This window comes from Sinocyclocheilus grahami, unplaced genomic scaffold (genome assembly GCF_001515645.1).
Source record: "Sinocyclocheilus grahami isolate Dianchi unplaced genomic scaffold, SAMN03320097.WGS_v1.1 scaffold4.1, whole genome shotgun sequence".
NCBI classification, from domain to species: domain Eukaryota; kingdom Metazoa; phylum Chordata; class Actinopteri; order Cypriniformes; family Cyprinidae; genus Sinocyclocheilus; species Sinocyclocheilus grahami.
In genome coordinates, this window is record NW_015505183.1 from 2,323,782 (window position 1) to 2,342,395 (window position 18,614).

An 18,614-nucleotide genomic window follows, 5' to 3' on the forward strand; every position below is an offset into this window, starting at 1 on the left:
TACAGTCACGAGCGGATTGCAGGTCTCAACTGCCCAATCATAAAAGCTGTGACATGCTGAGCCGAAATCGCTCTAGCGTCAACAAAGAGGACTTGATGCAATAAGTAATATTCCGACGAAAGAAACTAGTGCCTTTTAGAGAAGTAGTCCCTCAAGATGTGAAGTGTTCTTAGACTATTTTTAGTACTGTGACCCCCCAAAATTATTACACTGAATGTCGATTTGTCCTTATTTTTTACATATAGATTCTGTTATTTTTAATTAATAACTGACTTTTTAATTTGTATCATATATTCCTATTTATAATATTATATTAAAAAGTTAAGTTTTATTTATTTGTTACCGAGTTTTCAGTATCAGAATCAAATTTAACTGTTCACTGGGATTTATTTGGTTAATTAATTAAGAGACCAATGGAATGGATTTTTCTCTGTGACAAATGAGTTAATGCACAATAGGGCTCAAATTTTTGAATTTGACTTCTGTGTTTCTACACAACTTTTTACAGAGCATGTTAATTGGTCATTTGCGGTAAGATTTAGAAGTATGATTTTTAAATGATCTCATGTTTTTATCTGTAAAATCTTTTTGTATGTTTTTCCTACAACAATAAAGTGAAAATTAAATACTGGACACGTGTGTGTGTGTGTGTGTGTGTGTTTATTTTTTATTTTTTAAATTACATCTTAAATGCACATTGTTCATCTGCACTTCTTACTCATATATTTAAATGATTTAATAAGGAAATGCTAATTAGGGCACTAAACTTGCATTATTAATAAATAATATTACTATTAATAAATAATATTAAACCTGTTATTTTACATATTGAACGTTTACATGCAGTATTGTAAATATGCTGTTTGTTCCAAAAGTGATGAACAAAAATGATATAGACATACCAGAAATGGTCAGATTTCACGTACTTAAGTACATATTATACATACTTGTACATGTTACATTTGCATATTACATTGAACATATTATACATAATATTTCGATATTAGCCTATATCTTTCATAAATAAACACTTTTTCTTCTGGCGACTGAGGTGATTATGATAAGTAGGTGGGCGGGGCTTATGACTGCTCTATGCGGAAGTGAGTGATAGGAGTCCGTACGGCGGAGGAATACACCATTGTATATAGTACCGGATCACCTTCAATACTCTGCGAGCGACAGTCGCACGGTGGAGCTTTAACTGAGAGCGGAGCATCGCTGCAGTCTAGTGTAGATTAACAAACCTAATCCACTCTCCATCCTCAGATATGGTACGTATAGGCTTTTATCATACACCGCTCATTTATGAACATGTGCTCATATTTTATGTATTTAACGCATTGCGGTTAATATATAGACATGACTAACGTAACCACCTGCCTGTCTCTTATGCGTTTGCGCTCGTGCAACAGCAAATCAAATTTGATTTCATATGCATTAGACTCGGTTCTGTATGTCATTGCGCTTCGCAAACGAAGGTTGAATCTGATTATTATTTTGAACGTGTTGCAGTGTTATTGATGTCATAGTGCGGCAGGAAATGTGACATACGCGTTTTATTATGGTGTGATGTGCTGGACAGCAGCAGACAGATGATCAGTTCTCGCGGTCTATTAAATAAGAACACATTGTGCTTGCCTTTGTAATTATATGTTTGAGACAATATTTGCTTTGCTTTAGCGAATGATTTAGCTATAGACATCACTGACAGCCACTGTACAAAATCAGGCCAGTCAGAATAAAGAGTAAATAAAGACCTTAAAGAAGTAATTCACCCAGAAAATGTAACTTCTGTCATCATTTACTCACCCCTATGTCGTTACAAACCTGTAGGACTTTTTTCTTGCCTGGAAAACAAACCGACAGAATGACAGCCTCAGTCACCATTCACTTTAATTGTATGGAAAAAGATGCAATGAAAGTGAACGGTGACTGGGGCTGTCAGTCTCCTTTTGTGTTTCACAGAAGAAAGATAGATCAAAATAATAACAGAAGTTCAATATTTGATTGAAATGTTTCTTGAAATGTTCAGTGTAGTGAAATGAATGAGATGTTTAAGCAGCTGACATGTGGGTTGTGTTGGCTGTGATTGACCATTGTTTCGTTTTTGAAGAAAAAGCATTATGTCATTTATGTATGACCATGTTATTTATCTTAGCTGCTCTTTTATTAGTCTTTTTTAAAATTATAATTTGCATAACTGTCAGAGCTGTCAAAAGTAAGCAGGATTAGGACCATAAATTGGCTTTGACTTGTTGTGGAAGTAACAGGTCTGTTTGTTATCCAGGCTCTGGGCTTGAAGGTTTTTCCTCATTAATCGTACAGTTGGATACCCAACGAGAAAATAAACAAACCTTTGTTTAAGTGGTGCATTTTAGCTCAAGAAAGCAAACATTGTTCATGAAGCATGGAAAGAATTTCCCGATTGAGTTCAACAAAGTCAATGCCGACTCAATGAGTCCATACAAATGCTTCTGCTTCAGCTTTTCCACAGCACCATGCCAGAAGGCTCAGTATAAATCATTTTTTATGGATGTTATTTAAGCCTGTGCTGTTTGGTGAGAATCATCTCAGTTCTGTGATGAACTAGTTGCTGCGAGGTGTCTGTTTCCTCCCTTCTTCAGGACCGTCCTGGCCACGATGCAGCCATTGCAGCTCTAGTTTCGTTGTCCTACCTGTATGGATTAAGTGGGCCCTTGTGAGGATAATAAGCATGTTTTTTTCACCCATCATGTAGAACGTAGATCATGTACTTCTTCATACGGGCCTCTCTGGAAGCTTCTCTGAAATGACAGTCATGCTGAACTGGTTGAATGCTACAACGATAACTACATAAATATATAAGAGAGAATTTATTGGGTAACCTGGTATCTGAAATGGTCAGATTAGCCATCAACGAATGGCTATTTCAGGGCTTGCTGTCTTCACGGTACACAGTTGGTTTGGTTCACAAGGAAGCTGCCTTCACAGTTGTGGTCATGAGTTTATATTCAGCCATCTTCCTGTCTTAGGTGCTAAGTTGTGGGTACATTGGTGTTCATGTTGTGAAGAAAGACAGTTACTGGAACTAGACTCAGTAGAGTGTTTGCATCTGTCAGCATGATGGTTAAGGGGCCTTGGGGACTCCCTGTTAACATGGTGTGAAAGTGGCAATACCACACTCATTATCATACACTGGGCGTCCCAATCGCCAGGCCGGCCTTCTCTCAGCTGCTTTTGCCGCTTGGTGAGTCCTAAATCAAGGCCAGATTCCAGGCAACATTGCGCAGAATTTCAGATCCAGGCCAAATTCCTGGCAGTGGTGTGTGATGTTTGAAGCCTCACTGGATGGCAAATAGCCTGCAATGCTTCCAGTAGAGGTACAGGATCCTGTTCTCCCCCATCAGCTGGAGAGAGAAAAAAAAGATCCTTTATGGACAGGGTCCATGGGGAATCTGCGAACGGTGCATTTTCCACATTGATTTTGTGGGGGGAAAGAGGCTGAAATGTTTATTAAATGAATACACCTTTAGATATTCTTACAGATTTACAGATTGTTACAGATTAGCCATGCACATTATTATGCATATTATTTAAAAACATTAAAAAAAGGAACATGTGCCCTCATAAACTTTAATCAGAAATATTAATGTCCACCCAGGTGAGTTTTAATCCCCCCTCCAGCAAACTTGTGACTACATGAAACTGTCTCCGCAATAGGCAAATAACAAAGATCCAAATAAATTCCTAATGGACAAAATCAGGTTCTGCCCTACATTACTTTATCATTCAAGAAGCAGTTTCAGTCAGATATGTCACAATAAAGAAGAAAAGACAATCCCAATTTCCATTTCATGCTGACTTTGAAAATAATTGCCTCTAAGAGTAATTTATTTTGGGAAGTAAGCTACCAGAGCTTTTTTTTTTTGCAGAGCTCTGATGGCACATATGGGATACTGCTGGTGCACCCGAGGATAGAGATGTGTCATCACTCTTGTACATATAATGTAAAAATTTTTGACAACAAAGTTTAATGTTGAAGTCATCAAGAAATGGAATCTATTTTCTATATGCATGTTATTGACCAAATCTCCACACGCTTTCCTTTCAATAATACAATTCACTCTGATGTACGCGACAATATGGAAGACATGATCTGTAGCTACTTCAGAATTTAATAACCAGTGACTTGAATAAGGGTAAAAGACATATCTTCATATTCAGGTTAAATTTCAAGGGATTTACGGACAGCACGCTAATTGGAACAACATGTGCCGAGATGCCTTACACAATAGCATAGTCATAATAGGGCAGGAAGGGACCTTTGTAACTCTCCAGGTCATATTTTGTCCTTACCTGGATTTGAACTTACAATCTTTATGCTAGCATCCCAGATCCTTAACCCTCAGGCTTACAGGATCCCTGGCGAGGTACAGGCAGAGAAAAATAAACTTGATCACAAGAACGGTGAGACAAGTAAGATAATGCATCCGTGCAGGGAAAGGTAAAACCTGCCAATGTGTTCGCAGACAGAGAAAGGTGTTTGCATAATTAGCAGAGATGCGATGCCACTCAGCTGATCAAAAAATAGAGAAATAAATGCAAACCCATTGTTGGCTGTAAACTGAGATGACCGCAGGAGCAGGTAGAGTGATGGGTCCTTTGATTTAGACAGACAGACCTTAGTACCTTCCTTTGATTTAGCTGTACATGCCGATCTACCTCCGAATACATCCCACTTTGCTTGAGTGACCTGATGGGTCACCCATTTGACTAATTTCAAATAATGGAAACGATCCCTGACCCTCGGCTTTGTAACCGTAGTGAGCTGCTGATGTTAAGCGTCTCAAAAATCAGCCTAATATCTTGCTGAGCGATACCCAATGCAGGCTGGGAGGTTGGTACAGTAACACTGGCCTCAAGGGTCAGGTGAGCTCTCTCGGGGTCCGTTGTTCATCAGCTTGATCAGCCAGACTCTCCAAAGAGACCTGTCATCTACCCTGAGGAGGACTTAGTCATTATCCATGGTCTACGATCTCCTCGACCAGCAGCAGTTCTTTTATAAATAGCTGATCGAGCTACAGGAGAGAAACTGCAAGTCCTTCCTGCAGATGCTGGTGGACTCCACCAACAGCCGCATTGACAGCGAGATGTCCAGGATTTGAAGAACTGTCTGCAGCACTGCCAGAATGAGCTTGGGGATGTTAGGCGGTAAGGCACACAAAAGCCAAGCGGGCCGAGTGCCTGGCAGAAGGTCTGGTGATGGTCCGGGAAGCGGTGGATGGCCTGACCTCATTGAAAAGCCCCACCGCTGAGGTCAAACCCAGGAAAGCACCAGTTAAAATGCACAGGCAAGATGTAAAGAAGACTGATGGCTGGGGCAATGAGCCCAAGGCGAAGAGGCTGGTGGCTGATCTGACCGACATTCAGTTTGATGGGATAAAGGTTACGTTATCAAGAATCAAGAATTCACTTTTTTGTGTGCCTTTGAATATATTTAACTGTTTTCATTGTGGCCTTTAAGGGGATGTTCATTCACCATTAGTTTATGAATTGGAGGTGGTATTTTGTCTTGTTTGCTGGCACTGATTAGTTAATCTGGTTTCTTGAGTTTTCAAGCAGAAGTTTTGAGTGTCAGTATCAAGTGATGGAGCAGATAAATTAGATGTTTTTGCTTTTTAAGAAAGCTTTATGAAGATCATTTCGTGTGCTAGTTTATTTTGTATATTCATGGTTAATCTCTTCTACTTGACATTTTAGACTTGGTGTGCAGAGGTTTGATCTTGATTTTGTAGCTATTGTTTTCATTAGGGTTTGCTCAGCTTGTAAAGTGCTTGGCACAATAAAACAATGAGTTATATATGTTTATGATACTTGTTTATTCATCACTTTTCCCCTCTCCATTTCCAGGCTGACCAACTCACCGAGGAGCAAATTGCTGGTAAGCCAATCTGTGTGTGGTGTAAATATGCCCTGAATTAACTTCATTGTCGAGGGTGAAAATCACCTAACTACATATTCAGCCAGATGATTCAGGAAAACAGATCTTGTGAAAATTATATGTTTCATATATGTCAGATTTTAAATATATTTTTATCTGTTTCCTCACAGAGTTTAAAGAGGCTTTCTCCTTGTTTGATAAGGATGGTGATGGTACCATTACAACCAAAGAACTGGGCACAGTGATGCGCTCACTTGGGCAGAACCCCACGGAGGCTGAACTACAGGACATGATCAACGAGGTGGATGCTGATGGTGAGTTGGATTCAGTTCAGACTTCAGAAATGATTGATGGATCCATTTGCAACAAACAGTAATGTTATCTATCAGGACACGCAACCTACACTATACTAAGCTTAAGGTTAAGGTTAGGAGTTAGTATTTGTTTCAGTGTGGTGTAGGCAGTCAACACTGTGATTCAAATGACCAATGAGATCTATGGAATCAGCTACAGGGTGGGTTTGCGCTTAACTGGTTTGGGGGGGGGGACGCACATGTCTGATTTTTCGTGTTTTTTCACAACTGCTTATATATCCCAATCATATCTAACATAACTGACATTCCCATTTATTTATTTATTTTTTATTTAATATTATGATTATGCTGTGGACATATCGGGAAGTGTTGTTCTCTGTGATTAAACAGTTATCTTGTTTTGTAATTAGCTTATTAACAAAGCAAGAAAGCTTTCAGATAACACCAATTGTAATACGCCTGGGATGCTTCTGTTACAGAGCTGATGTAATTAGTATTCTAGCATGCAGTGGTATCTTTACAGAGTGTCCTTTTAATGTGTCGTTAGATCATGAAGAACGCTAATTATTTATTTTGCGGTATGGAGTAATTTTTGTAGGTCAGACAGCAGTAAAGCCAGTTGAATAACAGCAGGTAATAAAGACCTCATGAAATCCTTTACAGTGTTTCCACTTCATTCATTCTGCTGTGGTGGGCCACCACACCAAAAATCATCCCAGCCATGGCTGCAGCTTCTCAGTGACATAACAGTGACACCACTCACATCATTCATAGTCAAGGAATTAGCGGTAGTGATGGGAAGTTCGGATCATTTGACTGACTTGGAGTCTTTATTTAAGTTGTTCGTTCATCACGTGACAGCCCCATAAGGGTCACAGTGACACCACTCACATCATTCATAGTCAAGGAATTAGCGGTAGTGATGGGAAGTTCGGATCATTTTACTGACTTGGAGTCTTTATTTAAGTTGTTCGTTCATCACGTGACAGCCCCATAAGGGTGCAGTCTGTACCGGAAACAGAAATTATTAGTTCACCTCCCAAGTCTTTGTTCAATTTAACAAGTTAACTTAAACGGTTGAATTATAAAAAAAAATTCATTCCCCTCACAGTTGTCATGAAAGGCCAAATTAGCTGTATAGACCAAAACCACTTTCTGTACCAGGCTGTAAACTTATTTTTTTATGCTGTAAAGTTATGCATTTTAACATGGGAGGTCTATGGGACTGACTCCCTTTTGGAGCCAGTCTCTAGCAGCCAGTCAATGAATTGCAGTTTAAGTCACTTCCGTGTTGGATTCAAGAGGGAGACCAGAAGGTTGCCGCTTGGTCTAGAGCAGGACCTGAATTTTGGAGCGGGATTGTAGTATTGTGCATAATTCTACTCATTCCCGCAGGTTCCGCGCTTATAACTCGATAACGGAATGTATCGTACTTTTAAGTCTTGCCAATTTAAACATTCAAGCGACTTTGAAGGGTTAGTTCACCCAAAAATGACAATTAGCCCATAAATTACTCACCCTCAAGTCATCCTAAGTGTATATGACTTTCTTCTTTCAGACGAATCCAGTCAGAGTTATATAAAAAATTGTCTTTGATCTTTCAAGGCGTTTAATGGCACGCAGCAGGTGTTAAATAAAGAAGTTAGATAAAAAGCGCCCATCCATTAAAAAAAGTGTCTCACAAGGCTCCGGGGGGTGAACAAAGGCCTCCTGTAATGAATCGATGCGTGTTTGTAAGAAAAATATCCATATTCATCCATATTTTCTTACTAAAGCGCATCGATTTGCTACAGGAGGACTTTGTTCACCCCCTGGAGCTGTGTGAGACACTTTTTATTAAGGATGGGCGCTTTTTATTTAACTTCTTTTGGACTGATGCAATATAACTGAATTCTGAAAGAAGAAAGTCATATACACCTAGAATGACTTGAGGGTGAGTAATTTATGGGCTAATTTTCATTTTTGGGTGAACTAACGCTTTAAGCCTTGCAAGCGCAAAAAGAGACTCAATACAGCACTCGTGCATTCACCCAAAGTGCACTCACATAAAGCTCTACTGAAACAGCGCGCAACAGACTTCCGTATTCTTTTAACTGGGTCTCGTCGCTTCCGGTTCAAGTGTTTTGTATATGCTTTGTTAAATATGAAGCAGTTTTACTCAAGATGCCTTCAAAGTAGATACCAATGATGATCATAACCAATGTCCATCACACATGCGGACTGATATCTAAAAGTTTTTTATTTTTATTCTTTTCACTAACATTTAGATATAAATATTTAATAGAACGTCAACAATAAAAATAGCTAGTTCAACTGATTTTAACACGTTCTCCGACAAGCAGAAGCGATGAAACCTGTTTTCCGGGTTTGGTCAGGCGACGTTCGACATATACCCTACTACAGAATTGAGATATGTTTTGTACTTTATTGCGTGTAAACGGCCAAATACAATCAAACTAATGTCAAAATGCCGGTCTTGACGAGTTTTCACGTAAACACAGGCACTTTATATTAAACATAGTCGCAAAATGCACGTGTAACAGTATATTAGGTCAGAGCATGAGGTCTTAAAGGGACAGCAGCCTAAATACCTGAAAAACTTAAAGTGCTGTTAATTTAATTTATATCTTATTGTTTTTGTTTGTGCTACTGCTTGTCATTTATTTATTTGTTCTTGTTTTATTACGTACTTGTCTTTTTTTAGTTAAAATAAATTAAATTCTGAGTTTGAGTGCATGTGATTCTTCGGTAGGTAGTTTTAACCACAAGGGGGAAGGGGTGTGATCCATGGGAATATTTCAACCACAACTGAAAAAAGTCCTAGAGGAAACACTGCTTTACATAATCTATTTTGGCAGTGGAAACGAGAGAGTGTTTGTGAAGAGCTCCAGCAAGAAGTACATGCACTGTAAAGAAAACCACATACACACACACACACACACATGCAAGCACGTGTCTACACCCACATTGTCAGATTTCACACGCGGTGTGTGTCCTCTGGGAATGGCTGTAGTGATCATTTTCACACACGCATGCACACAGGAGGACGTCATATTTGTCCTGTGTAATGGAAATATCCCACCTCAGCTTGGTTAACCTCAAGAGAATAAAACACATTTCAGCTTGAAATCGGATCATTTTACTGACTTGGAGTCTTTATTTAAGTTGTTCGTTCATCACGTGACAGCCCCATAAGGGTGCAGTCTGTACCGGAAACAGAAATTATTAGTTCACCTCCCAAGTCTTTGTTCAATTTAACAAGTTAACTTAAACGGTTGAATTATAAAAAAAAATTCATTCCCCTCACAGTTGTCATGAAAGGCCAAATTAGCTGTATAGACCAAAACCACTTTCTGTACCAGGCTGTAAACATATTTTTTTATGCTGTAAAGTTGGGCATTTTAACATGGGAGGTCTATGGGACTGACTCCCTTTTGGAGCCAGTCTCTAGCAGCCAGTCAATGAATTGCAGTTTAAGTCACTTCCGTGTTGGATTCAAGAGGGAGACCAGAAGGTTGCCGCTTGGTCTAGAGCAGGACCTGAATTTTGGAGCGGGATTGTAGTATTGTGCATAATTCTACTCATTCCCGCAGGTTCCGCGCTTATAACTCGATAACGGAATGTATCGTACTTTTAAGTCTTGCCAATTTAAACATTCAAGCGACTTTGAAGGGTTAGTTCACCCAAAAATGACAATTAGCCCATAAATTACTCACCCTCAAGTCATCCTAAGTGTATATGACTTTCTTCTTTCAGACGAATCCAGTCAGAGTTATATAAAAAATTGTCTTTGATCTTTCAAGGCGTTTAATGGCACGCAGCAGGTGTTAAATAAAGAAGTTAGATAAAAAGCGCCCATCCATTAAAAAAAGTGTCTCACAAGGCTCCGGGGGGTGAACAAAGGCCTCCTGTAATGAATCGATGCGTGTTTGTAAGAAAAATATCCATATTCATCCATATTTTCTTACTAAAGCGCATCGATTTGCTACAGGAGGACTTTGTTCACCCCCTGGAGCTGTGTGAGACACTTTTTATTAAGGATGGGCGCTTTTTATTTAACTTCTTTTGGACTGATGCAATATAACTGAATTCTGAAAGAAGAAAGTCATATACACCTAGAATGACTTGAGGGTGAGTAATTTATGGGCTAATTTTCATTTTTGGGTGAACTAACGCTTTAAGCCTTGCAAGCGCAAAAAGAGACTCAATACAGCACTCGTGCATTCACCCAAAGTGCACTCACATAAAGCTCTACTGAAACAGCGCGCAACAGACTTCCGTATTCTTTTAACTGGGTCTCGTCGCTTCCGGTTCAAGTGTTTTGTATATGCTTTGTTAAATATGAAGCAGTTTTACTCAAGATGCCTTCAAAGTAGATACCAATGATGATCATAACCAATGTCCATCACACATGCGGACTGATATCTAAAAGTTTTTTATTTTTATTCTTTTCACTAACATTTAGATATAAATATTTAATAGAACGTCAACAATAAAAATAGCTAGTTCAACTGATTTTAACACGTTCTCCGACAAGCAGAAGCGATGAAACCTGTTTTCCGGGTTTGGTCAGGCGACGTTCGACATATACCCTACTACAGAATTGAGATATGTTTTGTACTTTATTGCGTGTAAACGGCCAAATACAATCAAACTAATGTCAAAATGCCGGTCTTGACGAGTTTTCACGTAAACACAGGCACTTTATATTAAACATAGTCGCAAAATGCACGTGTAACAGTATATTAGGTCAGAGCATGAGGTCTTAAAGGGACAGCAGCCTAAATACCTGAAAAACTTAAAGTGCTGTTAATTTAATTTATATCTTATTGTTTTTGTTTGTGCTACTGCTTGTCATTTATTTATTTGTTCTTGTTTTATTACGTACTTGTCTTTTTTTAGTTAAAATAAATTAAATTCTGAGTTTGAGTGCATGTGATTCTTCGGTAGGTAGTTTTAACCACAAGGGGGAAGGGGTGTGATCCATGGGAATATTTCAACCACAACTGAAAAAAGTCCTAGAGGAAACACTGCTTTACATAATCTATTTTGGCAGTGGAAACGAGAGAGTGTTTGTGAAGAGCTCCAGCAAGAAGTACATGCACTGTAAAGAAAACCACATACACACACACACACACACATGCAAGCACGTGTCTACACCCACATTGTCAGATTTCACACGCGGTGTGTGTCCTCTGGGAATGGCTGTAGTGATCATTTTCACACACGCATGCACACAGGAGGACGTCATATTTGTCCTGTGTAATGGAAATATCCCACCTCAGCTTGGTTAACCTCAAGAGAATAAAACACATTTCAGCTTGAAAAACCCAGAACCATCAACATTCCTTGTTTAGAATTGAATTTGAAATGAAAAATGTGATAAATGGCTGATATTAAAGTTCTGCACTGTTTTGTCTAAATTAAACATGAAAGTCCAAAAGCTAAAATTAGTCATTTAAAAATGCTACAAGTCAATTTCAGTCACTGCAACATTTAAAGCATGAAAAATGCATATTCATTTTGAGATCGCTAAAGATTACATTTAACTTGTATTATATTACTAATGTTTTAAGTAAAAACCTGATACATTTTGTGTCCCTAATTCAATTGGTTTAATCTCACAATATAAGAAAATAAACATTAATTCCTGTGAGCTTTCTCATACAGTATTTACAGTGCATCCTGGAGAGTGTTTGCTGTGACTCTCTCAACTAGGACTAATGCAGTTCAACTAGATGACACTCAAACACACTAAATATGTGCTATTAGACCTCATTACTCCTCATTATGCCCAATTGACTGCCCAGCTTTTGTCCTGCACTCCAGGATACTTTATTCGAGTTTTCCGAACATCCTGGATCAGATCTGTTTATTCTTTCTCGGTTTCTTTCAGGTAATGGAACCATTGACTTTCCTGAGTTTCTGACAATGATGGCCCGGAAAATGAAAGACACAGACAGTGAGGAGGAGATCCGCGAGGCTTTCCGAGTGTTTGACAAGGTCAGTGCTGAAAAGAGAGCATTGTGGGAAAATGATGTTTTTGCTTCCATGGAAAGAGTGAGCAGGCAGGACAAAACAAACCAACCCTTGGAAAACTAAATAACAAGCTGCAGCTGCAGCTGATTTGAAGGGATTCATGCCACAATCATTTTCACAGTCAGACATCTCTCCCTGCAGGTTTACTGGGACCTTTTATTGTCAAATGTTTAGGGAAAATAATCATTGAACTCTGTTGCTTCCCTTTGTTGAATGTTACCACTGCTGCCCCTTTTATCTGCATTATGCTTCCACAATCCGTCATTACACTTTTCAAAATCACCTACTTTGGATTTATTGGTTTAATATTTTAACGGCATGACACGGCTGACTTATTGATCCTGTCTGTCTCTGTCAGGATGGGAACGGCTATATCAGCGCAGCAGAGCTTCGCCATGTCATGACAAACCTAGGTGAGAAGCTAACGGATGAAGAGGTGGACGAAATGATCAGAGAAGCTGACATCGACGGCGACGGTCAGGTCAATTACGAAGGTACGATGCAGCTGTGTGCTGAGATTACCTGGAAAGGGTCGCCGTTTTATGCAGATTAAACATTACTTTTATAAATTGCCACTTCAATAATGTAGCTTGGATTTGGATAATGCAAGGTTATTTGTGTGTATTTACAAAAATGGAGATTAATTTAAAGGAGCAGGTTGGAAACTAGTAGGTTTTGTGCTCTGAAATGTAGTGATCATGAGCGTCATGTCTGATGTGTCCATCTCTCTTTCTGTCCACAGAATTTGTACAAATGATGACCGCAAAGTGAAGCTCTTCTGTTCTCTCCTGACCTCTTTAGAAGACAAAAAAAAATTCAGTCAAATGTTTTACTTACCTCTTACGCAAAAATATTAATTTATTCATACTGTTTCTGTATAGAAAAAAACTGAATGTTATAAAAGGAAAATGTCCATATATAGAAAAAAATATATGAAAAAAAAACCGAACAAAAAAAGACATAAACATAAATTACTTGCATGTACTGGTTAGTGGTCCTGTTCCCAAAGAACTGCTTAGACATCTACAAAAAGATCAATCAATTAATCCTGATATCAAACCTTCAGAAACTAAAACAAAAGCATCTGGTGAACTGCTTAACTGGTTCCATTTGCTAGTGGCGATGTTTGGGCTGGCCAGTCGTCTTCTACTTCCTGTTTCTGTTCTACATGCATGCAGCTTGAGTTCAGAGCCGCTATTGGGGCGGAAACCTCAGCGATGTCTGTCGGAGCGTTCTGGGGGTGAATTTAAAAGAGGTTTGAATATCGTTTGGGGGAGGTGGGATCGGGTGGTGGGCGGCTTTTCGGAATCTGCATAGAGGACGAATGCTTCAGTAACTAAATAAAGAGATATTTTTAAGAAAAATGAGCAGTTAAGAAATTTTAAACTATGTTTGGCATGTCAGGATATTTGGCGTTTTGTTTCTTTGTGCATTGTGCCCGATAGTAGGGGCGTTTAGTGGGAGGGAGTGGCTTGGGAGTTTAAGGGCGTGACCTTTCACCTCACGTGGAAGTGTTTTTCGGGTAAGGGCAATGGTGACTGTACCATAAATGTTTGTATCTTTAGTTTTTCTCTGGGCTTTGCCTGCGAGCATGTCGATTTTTCTCTGGAGAGTGCAAAAGAGGGCTTTGGCCGCCAGGGGTTTGTTTCGACTGCCCACCTTCAGTTCTGTTTATGTTCATTCCAAGTTGTACATGCTCGTCTTTTGATTTTTTTCCAATAAAAGAACATGAACTCGAAGCTCTCAACCTTGTTTGTCCTTTTTGTCATCCTCTACAGAAATGTTTGTATCTTTAGTTTTTCTCTGGGCTTTGCCTGCGAGCATGTCGATTTTTCTCTGGAGAGTGCAAAAGAGGGCTTTGGCCGCCAGGGGTTTGTTTTCGACTGCCCACCTTCAGTTCTGTTTATGTTCATTCCAAGTTGTACATGCTCGTCTTTTGATTTTTTTCCAATAAAAGAACATGAACTCGAAGCTCTCAACCTTGTTTGTCCTTTTTGTCATCCTCTACAGAAACATTTAGGGAAGCTTTTGCAGCCAACCTACAGAAATCACCATGGCAACCACTCTCTTTCTGTACGTCTCAGTATATATGTGTCATGTTGCATGAGCGCTGATCTATCCAAGTGCAGGCTTGAGCACGTTTGTCTTTGGGGATTTTAGGGGTTGCCTGGCAACCTGGATCTATGGCTCTGGTGGATGAGGGGGATATCAAAAACCATGTGGGAGCTGGAGAAGAGACTCTGGAGAAATGGAGTGTGTGTATGTGTGTGTGTTAAAGTCTACAGCTGATTGGATCCACCTCTTGTAGTCAGGCAGAGTTTATCTCTACAGCAGATACGTCTCTTTTTTTTTTTTTTTTTTTACTGGAATTATTCATTCTCATTTCTCCAGTTGAAGCTTTACCACATCATTAGCATCTGATTCAACGTGAGACTTTTGCACTTAATTTTCAGACTCTTAATTTACAGCTATTTAAAGCCTGAGCTCAGTGACAGTGTGCTTGGGGGGTGTGGAGATGATTGTGCATCTACTATGTGCTCAGCAGTGAGAAACAGGATACAGTGACAGGCATGTGGGAGGAGAGCGAGAGAGTGCTAACAGCCCACATCTCTCTGCCCTTCTGACTGATGAGCTGCATGTGGCCAAGCGTGTGTGTGTGTGTGTGTGTGTGTGTATTAAATGCATTACTTCATCCAAGAAGAAGAATCGGAGAATGGCTGAAGGCTTCAGAAAATGTTCGGCTGAATATGCAGAATATTCTGGTTACTTGGTGCCTCTGAGATATGGCAGAATGTATTTTCATGATTTGGTTGCAGGCGCTGGTTGGTCACACTCTCTCTGTTCTCTCAGACTTTATGGGAAGAATCTCTGAGCTAGAACAGCCAAAACATCCCACATAAACATAGCATGTTTAACACAGCTAAATGTCACAGCTAGCAAGTCACAGCTAAATGTTTTTTTTTAAAACCCTAGAAATGTCATTTTCAATTTGAGAAAAAAAATTATATTTAAAAATGTGATATTTAACACTTCAGAACACTTAAGAATATCCTGAATATTCATATTCTAATATTAATATCTAAACTTGCACTCCACTGAACTTGCAACCCTAATTTGTAATATTTTTTTAAATGAGAAATACTCAAAAGATAAGTATATTAGCTAGAGGACTGGCTTATTTTATAACCGATTTTGGGGCATTTTAATCTAATTCTTTGTAAAAGTCAAGTTGTTCAATCAAATAATTACTTTTAAAAATTAGATTTAAAAATATTTAGAACTTAACAATTTATTTAAAATTATACACTATTTCTATGTCACTAATTCAATAAATTTTTCAAATATATTTGTCAGTCCAGTTGTTATGCTAATATAGTTTGCCAGAATTTTTTTGTATTCAATTTTTTAAAATCATATGATAAGCTAATCATATCCTAACCATTTTTTTTTCTCATTTTGTGTAAAAGTCAAACATTAACCATTGACAGTTCAATCAAATCGTTAAAAAGGATATTTAAAAAATTTCAGCTAATGTTACTTCTGGTTTATTCATCCATTACATAATAGAATGTAAAATTAAGTGCTTTACAGTGTGGGATACTGTGTCACACAGTGAGCTAATAATAGTGTAACAAGTCATCCAAGTATTCCGTATATATTCAAAATTTGAATACTGCACACAGTATCCATGTAAAGAGCTTGTTAGTGGTGGAAACAGATGAAAGGTAATACTCCAATACATCCCATTGATTCCCTATCCTCCGAATGCACAGTCAGTTGCCTGCAGAATCACAAGTGAACTTCAGTGGCCTGCTGTGACCTCAACTGAGCAGAGACAGTGAGACACACACATACATAGTGGATTAGGACATATAATGCAGATCTATGTAGATCTGAGATGGTAATCAGTAAGTTATAGATTCAAACTCTACAGTGATGCTGAGATTAACACTGCAGCTTTAACCGTTTTGTTGTGTGGCATATTCTATTCCAAACACAAGCTTACTCTTGCTTGGTCGAACAGATTCCGTCAAATATTTTTTACTTAGGACCCAGTCCACTCCTCCTCAGCAGTGCTGAATATACAGTCACTATCTATTGTGCTGCTTCAAAGCACACACATTAACAACACTCTAAAGGCCTGTAATTCACTCATTTACTCTGTATTCACACAATGCCAATAAGGTCCTCTTATCCCAATGGCTCCCTCCCGACCCCTAAGCTGGCAAATCATCCGGCAGAGTATTTTTAATTCATACCTGAGACCCGAGGTTTCGGCACCTCTTCTACAACATTAAAAGCACATGCAGCATCCTGAAAAAAAAACAAAAAAATACCTGACCTGCTCAGATGAAAAGAGAGGGATCTCAACCAGGATCATATGGACATATGGTGGGAAAAATTATTTGGAAACATTAAATTATATAACAAGATTAAACCAAACGAGAGGTTTATATCTCAATTTCACCCTTACAGTCACAATGTAATGGAGGTAGTGACATAATCTTTTCTTATGTATTGTTACACCCCAGAGAAAACATTTAGGCAGAGATTGGTTCAATCCTTCAGTTGTGTCACAATAATCCACGATCCCAGCCTGTGTTCCCTTGTCTTGTGTTTGTGGACTCTTATTTTGAAGCGTTTCTGTTCCCTATTGTTTCCTTGCTTCCCTCCCGAGTTTAGTTCCTGTTTCCCTTGTTGCATTTGTTACCCTATTTGTTCCCATGGTCACCCCGTTTGTTGTCATGGTTGTTCTTTAACTCCTCCCCCTTGTTAGCTTCCTATATAAGCCTGTTTACTCAGTCACTCTTTGCAAAGTCTTGTATGTCTGTTATACTGCAATTCTTAGCATTTACTTGATTTCCTGTTGTTTGATTTCTGCCCGTGTCCTGGATTTCTCGTTTCTGTCTTTCCCCTCAGATCTGTATGATTGTTTGTGCTGATTACCTGTGCTCTGACCTACTGCCTGCTTTATGGACTGTGACTTTGGACTGTGCTTTCAATAAATTGCATTTGGATCCTCAATCTCTGTGTCCCTGTGCAGTTCATGACACATACAACTCCAGTCCATAAATTAAAATCTTGTGAAGTGAAAAGATGTGTAAGAAACAAATCCATCATTAAAGGGTTAGTTCACCCAAAAATGAAAATTAGCCCATAAATTACTCATCCTCAAGTCATCCTAGGTGTATATGACTTTCTTCTTTCAGACGAATCCAGTCGGAGTTATATTAAAAATGGTCTTTGATCTTTCAAGCTGTTTAATGGCACTCAGCAGGTGTTGCAAGCATCAGTCCAAAAGAAGTTAAATAAAAAGTGCCCATCCATAAAAACACGGCTCTGGGGGGTGAACAAAGGACTCCTGTAGCGAATCGATGCGTTTTTGTAAAAAAAATATCCATATTCAAAACGTAATAATCACTTTAATCTAGCTTGCGCTCACTGTTGTAAACGGAAGCAGCTCCGGGCGGATGACGTATGAGGTCAGCGTTGCGCATGCGCCGCTCAGAAGTGACGCACGTGGAAATGCAGCAGAGAGATCAAATCAAAACAACGGTCACTTATTAGAAGTACAAAACGAGGATTTGTAAAGAAGAATGTCGGAGGATCTCGATATAAGACTGGTTTTCCTTTGCTAAAGTAAGGAAACTTTGCTTCCTTTGATCCTGTAAACAAACATTGGTTTTCACGAGACTCACCGGCGCATGCGCAACACTGACCTCATACTTCATCAGCCTGGAGCTGCTTCCGTGTACAACTGTTGGCGCAATCTACATTAAAGTGATTATTATGTTTTGAATATGGATATTTTTCTTACAAAAACGCATCAGTTCACTACAGGAGGCCTTTGTTCACCCCCCCGGAGCCGTGTGAGACACTTTTTTATTTAACTTCTTTTGGACTGATGCATGCAACACCCGCTGAGTGGCATTAAACAGCTTGAAAGAGCAAAGACAATTTTTTTATATAACTCCGACTGGATTAGTCTGAAAGAAGAAAGTCATATACACCTAGAATGACTTGAGGGTGAGTAATATATTGGCTAATTTTCATTATTGGGTGAACTAACCCTTTAAGGCATTTTAATTGGAGAAAGCAATATTAAGTATAGAGGACTCAATGGTTTAAGAAGCAGTGGTTTAAAGTTAAAAACACTTTAATGATAAATTCACTACAAACAGATTTTTAGTTAATTTATGGACTAGTCATGTGCATTATTTGTGGATTATTGCATTTTTATCAGCTGTTTGAACTCTCATTCTGATGGCACCCATTCACTGCAGAGGATCCTTTGCTGAACATGTTATGTAATTAAACTCGTCTACATCTTGGATGGTCTG

The 18,614-nt window shown here is 38.9% G+C and overlaps 1 protein-coding gene across 1 annotated transcript; it reads left to right on the forward strand.

Annotated features, from left to right (window-relative positions):
• Positions 1 to 1,149: 1,149 nt before the first annotated feature.
• LOC107582745 (calmodulin) lies at positions 1,150 to 14,016 on the forward strand. Its single transcript, XM_016268722.1, has 6 exons — positions 1,150 to 1,271; positions 5,890 to 5,920; positions 6,091 to 6,234; positions 12,131 to 12,237; positions 12,632 to 12,767; positions 13,016 to 14,016. Exons 1-6 carry the CDS (start codon positions 1,269 to 1,271, stop codon positions 13,042 to 13,044), a joined length of 450 nt encoding a protein of 149 aa, XP_016124208.1. The 5' UTR covers positions 1,150 to 1,268; the 3' UTR covers positions 13,045 to 14,016.
• The last annotated feature ends 4,598 nt before the right edge of the window (positions 14,017 to 18,614 follow it).